Source organism: Argiope bruennichi, chromosome 2 (assembly GCF_947563725.1).
Source record: "Argiope bruennichi chromosome 2, qqArgBrue1.1, whole genome shotgun sequence".
In the NCBI taxonomy this organism is placed as follows: domain Eukaryota; kingdom Metazoa; phylum Arthropoda; class Arachnida; order Araneae; family Araneidae; genus Argiope; species Argiope bruennichi.
In genome coordinates, this window is record NC_079152.1 from 42,227,756 (window position 1) to 42,243,372 (window position 15,617).

At 31.3% G+C, this 15,617-nt stretch overlaps 1 protein-coding gene across 6 annotated transcripts in view; it reads right to left on the minus strand.

Annotated features, from left to right (window-relative positions):
* Window positions 1-785: 785 nt before the first annotated feature.
* LOC129960296 (early endosome antigen 1-like) overlaps window positions 786-15,617 on the minus strand; it is a 61,968-nt gene continuing 47,136 nt past the window's right edge. The window contains exons 26-29 of one of the 6 annotated variants that reach the window (XR_008783568.1): window positions 15,446-15,533; window positions 8,482-8,565; window positions 3,964-4,241; window positions 786-1,028 (exon numbers count right to left, since the gene is read on the minus strand). Coding sequence is in view for 1 of the 6 variants with exons in the window: in XM_056073632.1 (XP_055929607.1) it covers window positions 15,455-15,533 (79 nt within the window). In the remaining 5 variants the exon portion in view is untranslated. Of the gene's footprint in view, window positions 1,029-3,963; window positions 4,242-8,481; window positions 8,566-15,232; window positions 15,534-15,617 lie in introns of those variants that run through there. The other 5 variants (XR_008783566.1, XR_008783569.1, XR_008783570.1 and 2 more) reach the window with 5 other exon arrangements.

Below are 15,617 nucleotides of genomic sequence, written 5' to 3' on the forward strand. Positions count from 1 at the left end.
GATGGTATGTCTTGGCCTTTTCGTTTTTAATTTTAATTTTAATTTTAATGCTGTTTTTGTTTTTATTGTTATTGTTTTTATTGTATTTTTACTTTGTGGTTTTTTTCTAATTTGTTATTTTGTATTTCCTTTCTGTTAAAATGGTATATCTCTTGAGCATAATTTCGGGGGATTTTCGGGTCACGAGGAATCATTATTAGACTTAATGTCTGTATGTCCTCACAGAAAAAATCCCTTTATTTGAATCCCTGCCTGAGGGTGACCCTTGAAAAAGTCTTCAGGCCGGATTCTTTTTTAATATTTTTAATAATTTTTTTGGTTTAATTTTTATTTGGTTTTTGTTTTTCCTATTAACTTGATTCTAATACTTTTGTATATATATATATATATATATATATATATATATATATATATATATATATATATATATATAAGAATTCAATTCATAGAATTTTTAGCTCGAATGTATTTGACGATTATAGTACTTTCTCTTAGTATATTTTGTACACGAGAAAATAAAAAAATAAAAAAATTTATTGGGTGATACCGGTTAAATATTTTTATATTCTATCTTTTATATAGATTTCCTAAATGCTTTTATATTCTTTTCTTAATTTGGAAGAAAGCATCACATCAAGGAATTATAGTTGCATTGAGGATATTAGAGAATATAAACGAAAAGAGTAATGACCATAAGATGGTCAGAAAATTGAAAATTTCTCAATGAGTTCGTCTGTGATAAAACAAAACCCAATAACTTAGTTCAGAGAACGGTCAAATGAGATTTTATTCAATGATTCATTGAACGTAGTAGCCAGAAGGACTCCCTGGGGTTATTCAAAGCCACTCTCTGCGCCCTGCACAGAGTCTCAGCCCCGGCACAACGGGCGTCACCTGCTTGCAGGGGTCGGACACATGCTGACACTCGTAAGGCTTCGTGTTTTGGATGACGTCATAGTCGTAGCTGGACATTGGGCAACAGCGCTTAAAGAGGGTGGCCGTGTAGGAAGGATTTCGGTACAGACAACCTGATGGAACACAAAAATAATTAATAATTTTTTAATAACAACTATTTATAAATTGACATTTTAAGGGTGAACTCAAAACAGCAATTTTTCTACCATAATTATTTCTATTAATCATTAATGCATAGTTAATTATTATAATTATAGTAGACATTGATATCGATTTTATTGTTCAATCCATTGCCACTTATAATAATTAAAGTTTCATTAAATTAATCGATTAATAGATAATTAAAATACGAATGTTTGTTTTTATTCCGAATATAGAACAGCACAAAAATTTAAAACCTTTAAAATAGCAGAAAATAAATAAACATGAAATAAACAGAAAATAAATCGGAAACATGGAGCACAGACAGTGAAATAAAACTTTACAACAATTCAAATAATTCAGCAAACACAAAATAAAAATAATAAATAAAATCATTTTTATGCTTTACCATTAGAATAAGATACATTAACTGCCTCCGACAACGACTTGTTACCCCGAAATATTAATTGTATCAGTAAAGTCATGTAAATCAATTTTTATGAATTATACTTTATCATCCCAACTAAAAGCATTGTTTTAAATGATATTTGTAACAATTAACAAAAATCATTCGAAATGCAAGCAACTAAGTAGCGAAATCAATTGATGAAATCTTCAAGATTTTATTTTTCTATATCTCTCAAAAATAGAGGGCAGAAAGAAAGGGGGTAGGCAACCATTCATGATTAACTAAACATCATGAATTTTCCCGTGAAATAAAAATTGATTGATTGATGAAATCGGTACAATAGTCGAGGATGAGAGGCTCTGTCGAAGTTTTACTCAGTGCAGAATATATAGAAATGTTTCTGAAATTTCTTTCCAAAATGGGAATGTTTATGTCTTTTACATTATGTCACATTAATATTTAGCAGTATAAATGTCTTTTTAGACTGTTAAATATTAATGTGAAATGCATATACTTGGAAAAAAAAATCACCTCATTATTTGATAACACCGAAAACATAAATTTAACTAAATAAATTATAATGCGTGCAAATTAAAATGTATATTTATCGAAATAAAAGCGATAGTGAAAATCTAATTCGGAATTAGTGTCTAAAGAAAGCATTTTTTTTATCATAAATTTAACATTGACTAAAGCACGCGAATAAATATTTTGATGAATGAATTTGAATATTATCAAAACATTAAAAATTAATTGTTACAAATTGCGTATTACATAAAATAATTTACATTCAAAATATATATATATATATATATATAGAAAATATTGCACGAAGATGAAACAGTTATTATTAAAAACGTAATTTTTTGAGTTTCAAGATAATGTAAAAACCATTTTTGTGAGAAAATAAATTTGGAAGACACGGGCGTCCATTTCCATAGGTAAGGCATAGCAATTACCCATATGGGCAATGATTAAAGGTGGATTTACACCTCAGCCAACTACAAACCATCCAGTAAGACTACGCATGCGCATAAACTGTACAGTAGTAAGTACTTGTCCTATCCAGACAAGTACTTGATATTGTCCACTCTCTCAGCTCAGCGCATGTGCGACTTACTGGAATCTTGTAACTGGCTGAATGTAAACCCACCTTAAGCACATCTTCGCATTCGATTAAACCTTGTTTAACGCCTATTTCTTAATTCCTTGAATATCTTTTCCCCCTGAGCGAATAGTTTTTAGCGAGCCCTATCTAAAGCTATTAATATCTTGCGGCTTCATTAATTTATCAAGCGTTTAATTAAGTGCAGCCCTAAAAATGTTCAATAAGGCAGTCTGAGACACTCATATAGTGATTTATTTACATTTAACTATTGCCATTTGATGATATTTAATAAGCACTATTTCTATGCCATGTACGTTAGCATTTTTATATACAGATTCCTTTTAGGACGAGTATTATCGGGTGGATCGGAGAGAAATGGAAATATGTGGATGGGTGAGGGAGTTTCTATCTGTTAAATTATCACCTTAACATTCAGAGATAATATTCTATTTACAATATAAAAGGAATTTATACTGTTTATTTAATATGTCTCAAATGCAATAAATTTAGGCTACTTATAAGCAAAGTAGCTTTTTGCAATTGCAATCGTTTGATTAATATTTTTTTTCGCTACTGTCTAACTTGATATAGACAGAAAGTAAAAAATTAAATTTTAACTTAAGTAGTCAAAATTTTCAAGAGAAAACGGCATAAAAGTTTCCATGATTCCAAACACATAATATTTCTTTAAGTAATAAGCATCCCTAATTACGACAAGGGCAACTAAATGTTTTAATTTCAAATGTCATTAGAAACAAAATGCAGAATAAAAACGTATTATAGAATTCAGATAATTATATTCAAGAATTTTCTACGCCGAAGCCGTGTTCTCTTTTTTGTAGTGCTGGAGTCAATGAATAACATTGGAAACAATTATTTGTTCATGTCATGTCGCTAGTAAATTGCAATTAAAATTTTCTTTTATTATTGCTTATGACACTTATCATAGACACTAACGCTGACGGAATTAGCGGTTTTAAGCCGAGTTTTAGCGCCATCTAAGGCTAAGAGCATGTCTTAGCTACTCATGCATCACAGTCCTTTTCACGGGGCGGATTTCATCCATACTTTTCGTTCACTCATTCACAGATAGTAATTTAGTCCCGAATCAGAGAACGATCACCTTCGATTCAGTACCGCAGTGGTATTGTCTCGACTTGGAGTACTTTGTGGCTACGACAGATTTATACCTGCATCAGTCACCATATACAAGGAGAGTCTTCAACCGGCGGGGTTCGAACTCATCCCAATGGATGCGAATCCAACGCCTTACCAACCATGCTATCCCGGCCTATATTCTTTAGTTGTAACCGTAACCAATTTTCGTCTTAAGCACACCTTATAGAACATGGATGCTTGTTCTATAGAACATGTAATGGATGCTTCTCACCTGTGTACCCGGGAACAATGTAATCCGGCATGACCAGGTGCCCGTGATTGCAGGCAGTGCCCCTTTCTTGAAGTTTCTTCCACAGTAAGTGGTCCACCCTCCCCTGAAGGTGCATTTGACGGGCCATCCAAGGCATGCGGTCCATCATCGGGTCTTCTGGACAGGAGAGGCGCAAAGTTCGAATCTCGTTGGGACGTGGTAAGATAAGAGGATGAGTGGTCAGAGAGCCGAATAGTTTGCCAGTATTGAAAGAATCATCAGGGGACGTGTCTAGATGGCTGTAAACATTACAAAATACAGTGGACATTAATACAAACAAAGTGATTGCTAAAAGCTGAAACAATTAGAAGTGTCTTATAATATCCTATATATATTTTATAAAACGGTATATAATTTAAAAGTGGGAGAGGTCTCCTAAAAACTTTTTCGCATGCTTTCTAATAAAGGTGTTATCCCAAAGAACGCTTTGTAAAGCAATGAAGCACAATAATTATAAAATATTAATGTTTGGTGCGAATTTAGCATTTTCTCTGAATTGGGTGATCCTTGGCGAGTTTTTTGGCGAATAATCCCCGGCGTGCACTTAATAGTATCGGAAAATAGAATTTGTACTTTGGGGAACGTTTTTCCCTATCTCTTGAAACAAAAATTTGACACAAAACTGAAATTGTAATCACAAAAAAAAGTTACAAAATTTGATGTATTCAAGTCACTGCACTTTTGATTCAATTTACATGTTTTGAAGTCACGTTTCATTTTGAAGTGTTTGTATATTTCTGAATTTATAGACAGATAAATGGTGAACCCCTTGTTGGGTTTGGTGAATATTTTGATAGGTAACTACACTTTAGATGTGCAATCTGTGAAACACATTTTATCAGACTAGCTCTTTTAGTCTTGAAACTACATGTTAACTGAAACTCGGAGAGCTGGACAAACAGATTTCTTCTCAATGGCTGTAAACTGTAATGGCCGATAGATATCTATCAAATTCAGTGAACAATAGTTTCTACAAATTTTATTTTTATTTATTATAATAGTTTCTACAAATTATTTTCTGCAGACTACATGAAAATTTAATTTGTTAGTTCAAAGCGCTTTTGAGTTATCTCTGTCATGCATTGACAAACAGACGGACGGACATTTTCTAAAAACAAGAAAAAAAAAATGAAATGAAAAAAAAAAAAAAAAAAGAGCAGTCTTTGTGCGAGCGAGAATAAGTGTGTGTGCGTGTGTGTGTAATCTGCGGCGCTACCTCGTTTACAGGTATCTAATGCACAAGTAATCGTGATTTTGATACAATGCAAGTCGAGCTACGAATTTTAAAATTTAAAGTAGAAATTTTTTTAATGATGTGTTGTCTTGGATGATTTTTTGCGCTATTTGCCAATAGTATCGTCTCTGATGATTGTAGAAAAAAAATCTGTATACTGTTGATAAAAAATTTGTCCTTTTAAAGAGATTTGTTATGCACCTCTAATGTAACCAGAGAAATTTTCACTGTACACTAATTAAAAAAAAGTTTGCCGAATTAAAAAAAAATGGCATGCACCCGACTTTCTAATTCTATTATTTTTTCAATATTTTTTTCGGATTACTGGTCAAACAATTCTCTATTAAACAACCTTTCTAATTTAAAACCAGAGCGACCAAATTACTTTTTTTTCATTGAGTTTTGAGTCATTGTTATTTTTTAGCGTTTAAAGATTTTCGTTATTGATTCGCGTGAAGAATCTTTGCTTTTTTATTGATTTGGCAATGAGTCGAAATAGGAAATAAGAGTCATGAAAATTATATCCATGTAATTGAATTTTAATGTAATTAACATGTAGTTCCATGTAATTAACAATTTTTCTAATTTTATTGCCTTTCATCCTTTTTTCTTTTTTTTTACTTTTTTTCTTTCTCGTACACATAGTGTAGAGAAAGTATTGTAATCGACAAACGATTCTAACTCGACATTTTGACGAATTTACACTTTTAGACTTCCTTCGAAAACATTTCGACAGACATTTTTGGAAAATGTCTGTCTGTCTATGATATAAATAGGGTACTTTTCCGTTAGCCGGGCGCAAGTGAAAAATCGCCAAATAATGTAGAATTCCGCCAAATTTCTTATGCCAAATTTGCGTTTGGTTCACAATTGGCGACATTTGCGCCCGTCTAACGGAAAAATACCAAAAATAGTTTAAAAACGTTTCTAGCTAGACGGATTAAATTTGGTAAATTATCTTTACACCAAATTCCCAATTTCAATCAAATTTTAAGCAAAATCGATTTAGAAGAAATCTGTCTCTCCAGTTATTCGAATATAAATTAATACGATAAATACAAAACGAAGAGCCCTAGATAGATAAAATTCAGTACACAGATTTAACATCCATATTGTAGACGCCTACCAGATTTCGAGCCAAATCCAAGAACTGATTGAGCGTCTGTCGGTCTGCCCTTTCAGAAGCATGTAAACGCGGTAACTCAAAAGTGCAGTGACTTAAATATATCTAATTTAGTATGTTTTGTTACTACAAGTGTAGTTCTGTGTCAAGTTTTGATTTCAATGGACCCAAATTCGATTTTGGGATACTTTTAACTGCATTCCAGGGATTTGTCGCCAATAAAACTCGCCAAAGGATTACACGATAGTTTCAGTACAAATACTAAATTCGCACCAAAGTTTGACATTTCGTAACTATTGAATGCCATTGTCGTGAAATACATTTTCTGGGACAACACATTTATTAGAGAATATGCGAGAAGTTTAAGAAAGATCACTCCCGCTGTTTAATAATATTCTATATGAAAGTACAAACGTTGTTTTATATGAAAAGAATATTAAAACGAATGGAAATTTACATATTTCATCCGATTGGCAGCATATTAAAAAGATATTTATTTAACAGCAACATTATTATTTATTAAACAGAGACAAAACTCGCCAAATGCAGCAACCAAAACTAAATTGGCATTGCGACCCTATGAGTGCGCTTCTAACTTACGAGAAGGAAACAAGCATCTGTTCATGCTATTTATACAAAGCTATTTATATCATTATCTGTTATTGTTTTCGCCAATGAATCGCCAATCCTTCCCCGTTCATTAATAAGTACCATCAAAAGAATATATTGTTTTGGATAGACTTAAGAACACAATAATGCAGCCAAATTTAAATTTTTTCAGATGATAACGTTGAATCTGACAATCCGAAAACATTTGAATGGTTTGAAGTAAACATAATGTCTGATGAAGCAATTAATCGATTACAATGTTAAGTATATAGCAATCAGCAATACATCTAAAAAAATTGTCAAAAGTATCTACCAAATCATAGCTAAAATTTGATTACGTTCCTCAGTCGCATGCAGTTAAGCCTAAATCTCGACAATAAAAAACGATAAAGTCAGAAATTCGCCAATAAAATGTTGTTAATGCAAAAGTACCAAATTACCTGCTGTACCAGCTTGTTCAAATGATCAAATATACAGCAGTTACTGATAAAAGAAATTAAAAGAATATATTAAATAAAAAGATTTAATCACATTCAAATTAAAAATGTATTTTAGGACTGGTTTAAAAATGTGTTTTAGGAATGCAAAAGCATGAAATTAACATAATTCATTGGAAAGATTGAATATGACGGCCTCTAACAATATATCAACATCCAGAATTCTACAATGGACAGTATCGATGGCCGATGTTTAAAATTAAATTCGATTAGAGTTAAGAATATGATACTGTCTCCAAATTTGAGTTTTCCCAGCTATAATGGGTACGACAGGAGTTTTGCGAAATGTTCAAAAGCGAGGGAGCAGATGTTCAATCATGGAGCATAATAAAGGCGAAAAAAAATAGGTTTGCCAGTCTGGAGGTTGCAAGCTTTGGCGCGTTATTGCAACTTGGTGAAGAAGGGGGTTAAAGTCCGGTTCACCCCTATAATTTACCAACTTCGAAAATTCTGAAGGAACAAAATAATGAGCAGTCACCTTAATAACTGACGAAAAAATCTCGAAAGTGATGATAGGACAATTTTAATTATAATCAATATCATTCATAATAGGATTTTGATTGAAATTTACTTTAAAAAGTTCCAATCTTTCAGTGGATAGTTGTTTTAATTTTCAGCAAACTGTTGGCTTTAGCAGCCATCTTGATTTTTTGCATTGGTGACTTAGAATTTTCAGCAACATGAAAAGATTCAAATTATTATACAAATCAAAATTATTTTCAATATAATCAGACAACTGAATTGAATAGTTATTAAAGACTGGATAAATTGCTGAAATTTACTTTATAGTGCCCCTTCACATCATCGAAGATACCAAAACATGCCGAGTCAAAAATTTAAGATGAGTGGCAAAATAAAACAAAACTCAAAATACAGTTGCGACAAAAACTACTTCGTTTGCTTGTTTTAGTCAACATATTGGTGACAACCTGAAGAAGCAAATTTAAAAAAAAAATTCAACCGAACAAAACAAAAAAACTGCAAAAATTCTAATTTAATAATATTGAATTATTTACCCTTGTTGATATAACTGAGGAATGTAATCATTTCGGAATCTTATGTTGCGTTCATCCATCTCAACGCTGTCTTACTTAGTAGGTCTAGCAGAAAAAAAAATTGAAATAAACTTCAAATGGTTACATCAACATAATTACATTTACAGAGAATTCCTTTCTCTGTGCTTCAATCTATCAAAATTTTTTGTTAAGATTTAAGATTAGCATCTCGTATCTCGCCAAGTAAGACAAAATCGTGCCAACCTTTTGAAAATTTGCCAAGAGTCTGTTAACCTGAATGGTTACGTGAAATAATAGCAAATGATGTTTAGGTTTGTATGAAAAAAATTAACGAAACCATTTGGCAAAAATTTAGCTCCGTAAAAATTCAACTTTGGCAAACGTGCATTAATTTTCAAGCAAACCACTTTTTTTTTTTTTTTTTTTTTTTTGCTAAATTACGATCACATTATTAAGACTAAAGTATATGCTACAATTTTTTTTCCCCATATTAAACCAAGCGAGCGAAATATTAAAAATTTGCCATGCGCCTCCATTATAGGAGAAAGGTTTTCAACCATGATAAGATTTTAGGAATTAGATTAATATTTTAGATTAGTTGGTGAATTATCACCACAGTGAAATTCTGTTTTCGATAAGGTACCATATAATTCAGTCTAGCAATTACGTTAAAAAAAACTTAAAGCCTAATCTATTTTCATCATTCATGCGAATTTACAATAGTTATCAATTATCAAAATTTTAATACATAAAGACATAATTTAGAATATGAATACAAAAAATGAATCAGAGGTTTTTAGACAACAAATGAATTCATTCAAATATCAATTAAAATATTTTCAAAATAACTGAAAAAAATAAATTCTACTTACATATTGTAAGGACCTTGTAATGAACTTGATTTGAAACTGGCTTTTACTTATTGTGTATTTACGATATAAGAGACAGATTTTTAATCATGCCAAAACATTAAAAAAAAAACTATTGTTTAGATGGCTGGCAACTGACAAAAATGCTTAAAGCACTAAACGGAAGAGTCCAACTCACTATAAAAATTGCTCACAAGGGAGGCTTTCGTAACAACGGTTAAAAAAAAGCAGGAGGTCTATGTTATCTAATTTAGCACGGAAGAAATGACATACACGCGATCGGTGTATACTACATCTATTTCTTCCGTTTTCAATCAACAAAAGCAATTTTCTGTTTGGAACTATACATCAAATGACTAGACATGACACAACCCATCCAACTGATTGGTTTGAAATTTTTTTTTTCCAATATGGAGTCTATTTCTAAATCAAAATCTCCACGACATGAAAATGCACCATACTATAGTAATACGAAAGTTGCTATTAAGCATGCAAAATGATTGATTATGAAAAAAAAAAAAAAAAAAAGATTATGAAAAAATTGATTATGAATTAAATTGATTATGAAAAAAAATTTGATATTATAGTGAATGCAATGGCAAGTCTCTATTTCGCCTTGCTAATTTTGCCGTTTACCTATGTATTTAAAATGCTTAGCAAAACTAAAGTACTAATTCCCTGTTCCAACTACTGATCTGATTTCGCTAATTTTTATATCATATGAAAGCTTATGACTCCTAGATATGCCATCAATGTTTCACTTGTTCTGTATCAACCTCTATTTTTGAAAGAAATCTCCAAAATTCATATTCATATTGCATCTTCAATTCATATTGCATATGTGTAAAAAGAACGACAAAATTTTTCTGCCACAGATTATTGCAGTAATTTTAGCAATTTATTTTCATTACTCTTCAAAATATTACTTCACTATACATTCTCTATGGTGAAAAAACTTCGATAGAATCCCCCAATTCTAATCCCGTATCAATTTCATCAATTTTTATCTCATTTGAAAGCATATGGTATTGAGATACGTCGCCTACCACTCTCAGTTTTTTTATTTTCAAGAAATATCACAAAACAATGCCACTAGCCGAAACAAATGGGCCGATTTGGGGCTCTCCATACCTTGCGAACCAATCAGAATGTTCTATATTTATTATGTAAGTAAAATGTTTAAAATAGCATATTCGTTTGGTGTGATAAAATGTCGTACATTAAAATTACTCATCATGAATATATAAATTGTATTAAGTAATGCGGAGGGTGAACAGCGATTGCCGAAGACAACTAGTGAAGTTGAAAACGCATTAATGCAGTTAACGCATAATAACGGTTTTTTTTTTCTTGGATGGATAAAACATTAGAGTACTTAATGAGAAATGGCTCTTTTTTCTTCAACATGATTTTAATGTGTGAATTTTTTAAAAAGTTCTTCAAAAAAGCTGAAGAATGTTCTAATGGCTGTTAATAAACTGATATATTGCGTATATCCAAGGTGACCAATTTTGTAAATAAATTGTTGTCAATCGTCGCACGTAAAAAATATTATATCTTCACCGGAAACATATACCTTAACTAGGCGGCTCCACCCCCACCTCGCTTATGCTTGCCAATGGCCGGGAATTGTTAATGCAGTTCCTCTCGGATCGCTTCGTGATCCAAGCTTGCTTCGCTCGCTTGTAATCTACTCAGCCAATTTAATCTAGCAACAGATCATTCAGATTCAATTTATTCCAAAATATGATGAATCACTGATCATCAAGTCTTTCAACATTCTCGATGAATTCAACAGATGTTCCAAAACAATTTTAACAACATTTCGTGTATTTGCCACTTGAATTTATTTCTTTTTCCAGTAACGTGCCTGGCAAAAAGAACAGAGTCCTGACACAGTCCCTATGTTCCTGTAGTTCGGAAACTTCGCTTCGTACGCATAAACGTTTAACCCTATCTCTTTCATTACGACTGAATCTTCTTATGAACGATTCTTGAACATTTTCATTCGACCTGACTTGTCTTTTTCGAAGATTCCGTTTTAAAATCGATACGGCACGACTTAAACTCATTGTAAAAAATTCTGTCGGTTAATTTTTTTTTTTTTTAAACCGATGCAAGAATAACGTTCGCTCGAAATTTACCAAAGCACGTGTTGATGTTCCCGGGCGAGGTCGAAGTGTTGCCAAACAGTGATTAACAAATTCGGCCTGATTTGGCGTCCATGTAAGCGTTTTATATATATAGATGTATTCAGATGCTTAAAAATTTCAAGAATGCGAAAGAATAAATTTAAGAAAGAAATTCACACATCGTAGAAGAAAGTTACAATTATTCCAAAAACGAACTTTTTTACTGTTAATGTTTCCAGCCTTCAAATAGATTTTAGTATCAATGAAATAGAAAAATGATTAAGTTAATATTTTCAGAGGATATTTTAAATAGCTCCAACCTAGGAGCGATTCGTGTATACGAATTGCGGAACTACAGCACTACAGTATTATCAACTTTTCACTTCTCAGGTAAACAAAATGCACTAAGATAAAGTGTTATGAACTCTTGGAGATTCATCAAGATTTTGAAGAACCTCCAAGTTTCGGACCAACCCGAGTCCAAAAAACATATTTTTATTTTCTCGTATATGAAGTATAGAAAAAGTATTGTAATCACCAAAAAAATCGAAATTTTGGCTAATCTTCACGTTTTAAGTCCTCTAAAATTCGGAAAACACATTAAAAATGTATGTCTGTCTGTAATAAGAAGGCAATTTAAACTAAAAGGATGAAATCTGGTAACGGATTTTACACCAAATTTGTATAAAATTTTGAGCGAAATACGGTCAGAGGAAGTCTGTCAGTCTGATAACTATAAAAAAAATGAGAGCTAGATAGATAAAATTTGGCACACAGATTTAATATCAGTGTAGTAACCTGTCAAATTTGGAAAGCGAATACAACAAGGGGTTGACAGTCTGTTTGTTTGTGTTTTCAGAAGCATGGAAACTCAAAATCACAATGACTTAAAAATATCAAATTTGGTACGTGAATATTTGACTACAAGTGTCGTTTTGTATTAAATTTTTGTTTCGATGATCAACCTCTATCTACTATTAACAACATATTAGGGATTAATCGCCAAAAAACTCGCCAAGAATTACACGAGAGATTCAGTAAAAATATTAAATTTCACGTCAAATCTTAATATCCTGTTACTATTGTACGCCAATGCTATTCAAGACATTCTCTTGGATAACACCTTTGTTAGAAAGTATACGAGAAAGTTTTGTGGTCACCATCCAGCCGGTTGGAATTATATTTGTACACCGCTCTATCTATACGTCTGTCTGTGAACATGAAAACTTCAAAACGATGTTGGCTAAATGGATGAAATTTGAATATGATCTTTAAAAGAAATATTTTTATTAATAGTCTTTATAGTCATTATTATTGTTCGTTATTAATATGCAATTGATATACAATACCAGTTTTTTTTTTTAACTGTACTTTGAGGGATTCTGAAAGTAAAAGTTTGAGTGCTCGTAGAGTTCAACGGCCTTTCTCAAAGTCCACAATTTTATGCATGGAGTAGATCATATTTTTTAAAGAAGAATCCAAGAAATTTTCAGGTAAATCAGTACGGTTATTTAGTTTAAAGAGTGAATTTTAAAAGTATCATCAGCTCTTGAAAATTATCAACCCATGCGGCATCATCTAGCATAAAGTGACTAGTATGGGACCTAGACTTCCTCATTGTTCAAAGTCATACTGCAATGAAAAATTGATTTTTCTCAAACAACAATGGAATTTTTAGCTATTGATGGTTATAGAAGAGGAAATGTGGGAGAGGATAAATAATACTTTCCCTTCCACGAACTTGCCCAAAAGGGGTATACTGCCCGTTTTCAGATTTAAAAAGACCACATTTTTGAGTATGCTCCATTCGACTTGGATATTGCCAAATTAATGCTAAGATAAATGTTGGAGAAAAAAATCTTTTTTAAGCCGCTTTTGGCGATTAGCTGGTTCCTTGAAAATATTGGCTGCTGTTATTTTTCAATAAATCTCTTGTGAAAAATTTTGATTTCATGATTATCTCTAAAAGGTATCAAATGGTGCACAATTTTAAGCATCACATAGTAACATACTTTACAGTGCTGTTATTTTAATAGTAAAAACGCTTTTTTAATAGTAGCTTGAGTATTTTTACTATACAATTGTTTTATAGCTAATGAAAAGAAATTTAGCCATTTTTCATTAAAATTGTACGATACCTGTTCTATTTAATGTGTACATGGAACTTTTTAATTGAGTAAAGTCCCTTGACATTATGATGCTAATAAAATGTAGATGTCCAGTTTATCAATTTAGCGTTACTGTGACTTCATTTTCTTATTTCTCATGTAAACAACTCACATATCAAACACAAACTATATTTATTTATTTTTAACAATAGAAGAAAATATGTGATGAAAAAATGATTCAACAATAAAATATGCAGCTGATTTTTTAAAAATTAAAGTGGAATAAAAATTAATTTTATGTACTGATAGTTTCATAAGATATTGCAAAAAAAACGCCAAAATCAGCTAAATTTTTAACAAATTAAAATTCTAAATTTGTTTTTTTAATTCCTCTGACGAGCAAACTTTTATCCTCCAAAATATATGTGTTAAGTTTAGAAGTTTTATCTCTCCCGCCCCCCCCCCATATAAAACGTTTTGATGACTTAAAGAGGGCTCTCACACACACATTCACTTTTGTTATTAGTAGATTTAGAAATAATGCAAAATATAGAAACATTAACTCAGATATTTGTACTCTTCATATGACGTCACTGTCGCAGGCGAAAGTAATTGTGAACACCACCTAACAATAAAGGCATGTTATCTAACAATGTGCCGTATCATACTGTATTCCTTCTACAACTGACGCATGCTACAGTGTAGACAAATATCAGACTGCTTTCATTTATTAATAGAAATATTTTATCTTTTTATCCATGAGTTTTTTCTGGTAAAACGTTTTTTTAGTAACTAGCCCTTATAAGTTGTCGTTTTCAAAAAAATTGTCCAATGCGAGTAATGAGTATGGGACAATGACCAGTGATAATGCACCAAGTAAAGAGTTTTCAAACGAAATATAAGTTTTCTAAATTGGTATAACTGTTGAGGCTTCGGAATTCTATAACGATTTACTCTCACAGAAAAAGTTTTGGCTTTTGGAAATTCCTTCTAAAACAGAAAGTGGAAGAGAACAGACAACTATTGACAACATATATAAGTATCACCAGCTTTTATATGAGGACAAATTAGTAAAGTCAAATTAATGGTCGAAACTCGTTCTTTTCTTTTCTTTTTTTTTTTGGGGAAGTGTTTGATTGTTTTAATATGTTGACAGCCGCGCTGATTTTCTCAAATGCAATTCATATGGCTCCGCTGGTGACCCTCACAGCAGTCAATGTGTTAAATATGTAGATAAATATTTTTAACATTATGATATTTATAGTTTCATATTAACCATAAATTGCAACATGCATCAACCAAAAAGCATAGTAAATGCTGTAAAGAGAGAAATATTGGACTTAAACAAACCAAATTCAAAAGGGATTTTTTAAAATGTTAATAAATTTTTAAGTAAAAATGATTTATTCAACCTCTTCCTCAATATTTTCGGAACATATTATCGCACAAAACCCAATTTTTAACCATTTAAAAAAATTATCTTTTCAGTGAGAGTAATTTTATGTTCATACAACTTTTTAAAAAAATATTTAAAGATATTTTATAATAGTATTTTTAATTGTTTTAGTTACTTTTTTAATAAACCTGAGCATCGTGTTAATATTAAATAAGATGCGCATGCTTATTATTGCAGTTGTCGTTGTTTTCCCGCTGCCATTGCAATTTTTAAGAATAAATCTTTAAAACAAATATTGAAGCAATCTTTAGTATTCTAATCTCCTTTAATTTTGTTTATTGAAAATAATTTACAAAACAATTCAAGTCTGAAAATAGCAATATACATCTATCATTGTCTTAAAGGTTATAAATTTTTAAATAGTTTCAGAAAGATAAGGCAAATGTAACTTTATACTGCCTTTTTCAATTATGTTCTTGCAACTTTGACTTTTGTATAAGCCCCTCCAATCAAGTGCTTCGAATCGCGGAAGATGGCATCTTCGAGCCTGAAAGATCATAAATAAAAGGTAAAATAAATAAGCTGACAAGAACTTTTTAAAGATATTATCAATATATTTATATCTATAAAT